The sequence below is a fragment of the Macrobrachium rosenbergii genome, chromosome 42 (genome assembly GCF_040412425.1).
Source record: "Macrobrachium rosenbergii isolate ZJJX-2024 chromosome 42, ASM4041242v1, whole genome shotgun sequence".
Classification (NCBI taxonomy): domain Eukaryota; kingdom Metazoa; phylum Arthropoda; class Malacostraca; order Decapoda; family Palaemonidae; genus Macrobrachium; species Macrobrachium rosenbergii.
In genome coordinates this window covers 30,121,736-30,129,235 of record NC_089782.1, presented here as the reverse complement: position 1 = coordinate 30,129,235, position 7,500 = coordinate 30,121,736, and the positions used below count along the sequence as shown (strand labels likewise).

Here is a 7,500-nt window from a genome sequence, read left to right as displayed (position 1 = left end):
TCAAGGGCCCCCTCCCCCATCCCCGCCCCCCTCAAATAGGAGAGGTGTTGATTATGTATCACTAATTAGCTAATGTTAAGAGCAGGAAAGAAAATCAACTGGAAAACTTAAAATGATTTACCATCACTGTTTCATCACTAATTAGGGCTGGGTGGTAGTATTGCCTTTGATATATATATATATATATATATATATATATATATATATATATATATATATATATATATATATATATATATATTTTACAGTATTTTATTTAACATAATATTTAACAATTTTATTTAAGTAATTTTATAGATTTTATTTAAGTAATTTTTAGATTTTATTTATGTTTTTCTTAGATTTTATTTATGATTTTCGTAAATTTCAAAATGTTCTTTAGATAATTTTTATAATTTTATTTTGGTAATTTTTAAAATTACATCTGCGTAATTTTTCTACACCTTCATTTACGGGGTTTCATAGATTTTATTAACTTAATTTTAATTATTTGATTTATTTAATCTTATCATTTTATTCACGCAGTTTTACATATTTGATTTATGTAAATTTGTTACACGTAAAAAATGTAATAAATCTGAAAAATATTCATAATCACTTGCATCCAGGTATAACTAACTGAAATCATATATATATATATATATATATATATATATATATATATATATATATATATATATATATATATATATATATGTGTGTATATATAAATATATATATATATATATATATATATATATATATATATATATATATATATATATATATATATATATATATATATATATATATATATATATATATAGATTATAAGTGTTTGAGAGAGAGAGAGAGAGAGAGAGAGAGAGAGAGAGAGAGAGAGAGAGAGAGAGAACCAAAGTTTCTATTATACTGGTTCAAATTATATCTATCGACCTGATAGACAATACGAATGTCTCTCTCTCTCTCTCTCTCTCTCTCTCTCTCTCTCTCTCTCTCTCTCTCTCTCTCTCTCTCGAGGAAATGAAATTTAACAACCCAAATTCTACTCATGGTACAAGTAGCGATACTCCCTGCTTATGTTATCAGTAACTCTCTCTCTCTCTCTCTCTCTCTCTCTCTCTCTCTCTCTCTCTCTAGAGGAAAAGAAATTTAATAACGTGAATGCTATTCATAAGTAACAATAAACCTCTGCTAGTGTTGTCTGTGTCATTTAACCTACTGACAACAACCTTTCGGCCAACAGTCCTTGTATGTTGAAGGTTTACATGTGTAGGAAAATATAAACAAGTAAAAAATGCGCCGAAGTTTCTTCGGCGCAATTGAGTTTTCTGTACAGCGCATAATCAAGGCCACCGAAAATAGATCTATCTTTCGGTGGTCTCAGTATAATGCTGTTTGAGCCGCGGCCCATGAAAAACTTTAACCTTGGCCCGGTGTTGGCCTGTCCTATATCGTTGCTAGACTCACGATTTTGGCAAACTTTAATAAATAAAATAAAAACTACTCAGGCTAGAGGGCTGCAATTTGGTATGTTTGATGATTGGAAGGTGGATGATCAACATAACAATTTGCAGCCCTCTAGCCTCAGTAGTTTTTAAGATCTGAGGGCGGGCAGAAAAAGTGCGGACAGAAAAAAGTGCGGACAGAAAAAGTGCGGACAGAAAAAAATGCGGACGGACAGACAAAGCTGGCACAACAGTTTTCTTTTACGGAAAACTAAAAACATATGACTCTGGATAATTCATCATATTCATCACAGAGAGACTGGGCACACTGCACAAATTGGCTGAATCATTTGCAGACGACTCAGTGCCAGGGCAAACCATTTAGAGAGATGCCAAGCGCTGGGTACGATGATTGCAACATACCCAACCCTGTCAATCACTGTCACATTTTACCCAGCTTGGCGAGAGTAGCCCCCTCCACTCACTCTCTCTCTCTCTCTCTCTCTCTCTCTCTCTCTCTCTCTCTCTCTCTCATTGTTTGTTTCAGTAATACTCTTGGAACTCTCTCTCTCTCTCTCTCTCTTATTAACTCTTTTCTCTTTCTCTTCTCTCTCATTTGTTTGTTTAATTTGCTTTCTCTCTTGTTGTTGGAACTCTCTCTCTCTCTCTCTCTCTCTCTCTCTCTCTCTCTCTCTCTCTCTCTCTCTCTCTCATAAATATTCAAGCAATCTTGTCGATCGTGAATCAGCAATTTTCAGCACATTATCAGCGCTACCCGACTTCCTGTTGGACCCAAATTTGGCCACAACAGTTAAGCCAGTTCTCGAGTTCCTGTTGTTGAGCTGAATGTCAGAGAGAGAGAGAGAGAGAGAGAGAGAGAGAGAGAGAGAGAGAGAGAGAGAGAGAGAGAGAGAGAGATAGGAAAACTTGTATGGAAAGTGTTTTAAAGTTAAAAAAAGCATATGAATACCCTTAACATAAAACAATATAACTCATAAGAAAGAATGGTAACTCGTTTTTGAGAGAGAGAGAGAGAGAGAGAGAGAGAGAGAGAGAGAGAGAGAGAGAGAGAGAGAGAGAGAGAGAGAGTTTTATTCAGAAGGCAAATTCTTATACTGAGTTTTATATATATATATATATATTTATATAAATAAATAAATATATATATATATATATATATATATATATATATATATATATATATATTTATATATATGCATATATAAAATATAAATATATGTATACTCCAAAACCTTACATACCTACATATCCAGCAACATAATTAAAAAAACTTAAAAACAAATCGCATACTATGCCAACATAACTTCAACATAGCCGAATACCTAAAACACACACACACACACACACACACTTCTTCCCTCACCACTTACCCAGCGTTCTGCAACGCCACATCAAAATGCGAGAAAAATCGTGAATAACTGCTGACGCCTACGAGACAGTATCTCCCACCGGGTGGCAAAAATGACACTCGTAAATTTCGCCGAATACCAGAAGGTTGTAGTACTTAGCCGACCCTCTCTTTTACAACCAACCAGGGGTCAGGAGGGGGAGGGGGCAAGGGATCATTCGTTCATTATTCTTTTTCCCTTTCGATTCGGTCAGACAGACAGACAGACAGACAGAGAGACAGGTGTTTCTTGAAGTGACTAAAAGAGACAAGCGTTTGTTTATGTAAATTGCGGGTGATGGTATCCATTGCGGTGTTATTTAGTGATGATTGGATTCCTTTTCGAGTTTTTCTTGTCTCTCTCTCTCTCTCTCTCTCTCTCTCTCTCTCTCTCTCTCTCTCTCTCTCTCTCTCTCTCTCTCTATGTGTATATATATATATATATATATATATATATATATATATATATATATATATATATATATATATATATATATATATATATATATATATATATATATATATATATATATATATATATATATATATATAACTGCATACATAAACATTAATTCATTTCAAAAAGAAAAAACAAAGGAGTTCCTTAGGAAGGAAAAAAATACAAATAAAAAAATAAAAAATATATATATATATATATATATATATATATATATATATATATATATATATATATATATATATATATATAAACTGCATATGTAAACATTAAACCAGTTCGGAAAAGAAAAAAAATGAGTTCACTTTGGAAGGAAAAAATAAAAATAAAAATAAACATATATACTAAATATATATATTATATATATATTTATATATATAACTAAGTACATAAACACTGAACCAACTGGAAAAAGAAAAAGCCAAAAAGTTCACCTATGAAGTAAACTAAATAAAACTAAAAAAAAATAAAAAAATAAAAAAATTAACATTTTAACTCTCCTGCCACGTTTTCAAACCCCCCAGGCACCTTTGTAGGCCTCCATCCTTCTCAGGGGGTAATGAATAAAATGAACAAACTCACTTTTATCCAAATCCCTGGTCCTTCATAACAATAAATCGCCTGAAGGCCATCTTTCCTGTCACGGACACCCACCTCCCCCTCCCCTCCCCTTCCCCTTCCCTGATTCCCCCAACACCTAACCCATCCCTCAGAGAATGTAGTTTCCAAATTTTTATTTTTTTAGGTATTGTATCTTGGTCCGTGTATCAATACTTCGGTAAATTGTCCTTCCGGTAGATTTGCGGTACCGTGAGGTTCCATCGAGAGAGATAGATGGGAGGGGGGAGGGGTAGGGGGTGGGGATATTTTTCAACAGTTGCTTTTTATGCTTTTGGATATAGCCTATGTACATAGGTAGGTACGTCTACAATGTACACTGAAGACTAGGTATACAGTGCTTTCGTCTTCTACGTACATATCTGAGTATATTCTTGCTGCGTGCAGTTTTGTGACTTATTATTAATAATATATACATACATATATATATATATATATATATATATATATATATATATATATATATATATATATATATATATATATATATATATATGTATATATACATATATATAGTATAAAATATATGTATATACATATAACATATATATATATATATATATATATATATATATATATATATATATATATATTTATATGTATATTTATATATATATATTAAACAATATTTGTGTGTAATGTTTGCGAATATATATTTATATATTCGCAAACATCACGTTGCAAATATTGTTTAATATCCAGTTCACTCTGCCAAGGGACTAACATTTACTCAAATGGAAATTATAATTGATACAACACTTCTGTTCTAAGCCTCTAAACATGAAATCAAAATTGAAATACAAAAAAACAATGAACAAGAAAAAAAAAACATTCCGTAAGTAAATTTTCGATAGAATGTTTACAGTGAAAAAAAAAAAAACAGCCAAGATGAAAAAAAAAAAGTTAAAAAATTTACAGGACACAAAAAAATTAAAATATAAAAAAATACAATAAAAAACAAAGAATCAAAACAACGACAAAAATAACAAGCGTTCCATTCCAAAACGTTTCTTTTGGGTGTGTGGAGGTGAGAGAAAAAAACACACACACACACACACACACACACAAATTACCCTCATTTGCTTAAACGGTGCGGCTGCACCTCATTAAAGAAGACAAAAATTCACAGAACTTTTTCTTTTTTTTTACGTTTTATAATTTTTTCCTTTTTTTTTTTTTATTCGTAACAGATTCCTTTACTTCTTCCAGCATGAAAATCAAATGAAGTTTGTCCATGCATAATTAAAGAAGGTGTCCTCCTCCTCCTCCTCCTCCTCCTCCTCCTCCTCCTCCTCCTCCTCCTCCTCCTCCTCCTCCTCCTCCTCCTCCTCCTCCTCCTCCTCCTCCTCCTCCTCCTCCAGTTTTTTCTTCCTTCCTCGTTTGGTGGGATGAGCAGGTTTTTCTGCTTTTTTTTTTCAGGGATAAATTTTATTTTGTTTAGTATTTTTTTTTTTTTCAGGAATAAATCTGATTTTTTTTTCAGGAATAAAATTGATTTTTTCAGGAATAAATTTGGTTTTTGTAAGCATATACATTCCACCAATCAAAAAGTCTCTCTCTCTCTCTCTCTCTCTCTCTCTCTCTCTCTCTCTCTCTCTCTCTCTCTCTCTCCCGAGGGGGTTATATATAGGCTACGCTTTATATATACATTCCACCAATCAAAAAGTCATCTCGGTCAGAAAGTTCCACCGGTTTGAAATATAATCCTCTTTCGCCGATTCCCCGCCAGGGGGCTTTGAAATGACCGTTATTAATCCGATTATGAAACAAGAGCTGCCCCCTGCCGTGTAACCCGCCCCAATCACCTACCTCTACCCCCTCCCCCTACCTATAAACCCCTCTCTCTCTCTCTCCCCCTCCCCCTCCCAAAAACAGCAGAGGTCTCGCCCTCTCGAAAATGGAAAAAAGGTGAATGGATGCTACAAACCCTTCCCGACTCCTCTCCTCCCCCTCCCCTCCCCTCCTCTCCCACTACCAAATCTCCTTCCCCCTCCCCAAAACGCTATTCTATCCTCTCCCCTTCCCCAAACAGTTGAGGTCTCGCCCTCTTGATAATGGAAAAAGGTGAACGGATGCTACAAGCCATTCCCCCTCCTCTTCCCCTCCACCCACCTAAACCCCTTCCCCTCCCCTCTCCTAAATTAAAACCCTCCCCTCCCCTCCTTCCTCAAATAGCAGAGGTCTCGCCCTCTTGATAATGGAAAAATGTGAATGGATGCTACAAACCCTTCCCCCTCCTCTCCCCATCCCCCTACCTAAACCCCTTCCCCTTCCCCTTCCCTAAACTAAAACCCCATTCCCCAAACAGCAGAGGTCTCGCCCTCTTGAAAATGGAAAAAAAGTGAATGGACACTACAAACCCTTCCCCCCTCCTCTCCCCCTACCTAAACCCCTTCCCCCTCCCCCTCTCCTAAACTAAAACCCTCCCCCTCCCCTTCCCCAAAACAGCAGAGTTCTCACTCTCTCAAAAATGGAAATAAGGTGAATGGATGTTAACTCCCCTCCTCTCCCCATCCCCCTCACAGGTATGTGCCAACCCCTCCCCCTCTCAAAAATGAAAAAAATGTGACTGGGCGCCAAAAAAGAATGGCAGGAACATAAAGCACGCAGACATTGCTAAAAACGAACCAAGAATGTAAAGAATGGAAAAACCATAGCACAAACATGGCCGTTCTGAAATCGGAAAATAGAAATAGCATTAGTCATGCTTATAAAAAATATTACGAAGAATATTTATAAAAAATATCACGAAGAATATTTATAAAAAATATAATGAAGAATATCTGTAAAAAAATATCAAGAAGAATACTTATAAGAAACGTCATGGAGATTATTTATAAAAAATATCACGAAGAATATTTATAAAAAATATCATGTATATTTATAAAAAAATATCAAGAAGAATACTTATAAAAAACGTCATGAAGAATATTTATAAAAAATATCACGAAGAATATTTATAAAAAATATCATGAAGAATGATTATAAAAAACGTCATGAAGAATATTTATAAAAAATATCACAAATAATATTTGTAAAAAATATCATGAATATTTATAAAAAATATAATGAAGAATATTTATAAAAAATACCATGAAGAATATTTATAAAAGATATCATGAAGAATATTTAAAAAATCACAAAGAATACTTATAAAAAACATCACGAAGAATAATTATAAAAAAAATACCATGAAGAACATGACGATTATTTACGACGATAACAAGAATACCCCCGTAGGCCTGTAGTGCTGTCAGTGCACCTCACGCGGTGCACTGTAGGCACTACTTAAGGTTCTTTGCAGCATCCCTTCCATGGCCCCTAGCTGCAACCCCTTTCATTCCTTTTACTGTACCTCCGTTCATATTATCTCTCTTCCATCTGACTTTCCTGAACCTTCTCCTAACAACTGATTCATAGTACAACTGCAAAAGGTTTTTCTCCTGTTAGCCTACATCTGTTAAACCTTTCACTCTCAACTTCCCTTTCAGCGCTGAATGACCTCAAAGGTCCCAGTGCTTGGCCTTTGGCCTAAACTCTTATATATATTCCATTCCAAAGTCATCGAAATATCTGAACATCGACTCTAG

At 34.4% G+C, this 7,500-nt stretch overlaps 2 protein-coding genes across 8 annotated transcripts in view; one reads left to right on the top strand and one right to left on the bottom strand.

Moving 5' to 3' along the window:
• LOC136828133 (carboxypeptidase N subunit 2-like) overlaps positions 1-7,500 on the bottom strand; it is an 849,326-nt gene that overhangs the window by 242,279 nt on the left and 599,547 nt on the right. The gene's annotated exons all lie outside the window — the stretch shown is intronic.
• The window catches only part of LOC136827782 (myb-like protein AA), an 86,811-nt gene that overhangs the window by 72,584 nt on the left and 6,727 nt on the right, over positions 1-7,500 (top strand). Inside the window, exon 5 of the mRNA XM_067085241.1 lies at positions 5,162-5,293. Within this exon, the coding sequence (XP_066941342.1) occupies positions 5,162-5,293 (132 nt within the window). The remainder of the gene's footprint in view (positions 1-5,161; positions 5,294-7,500) is intronic.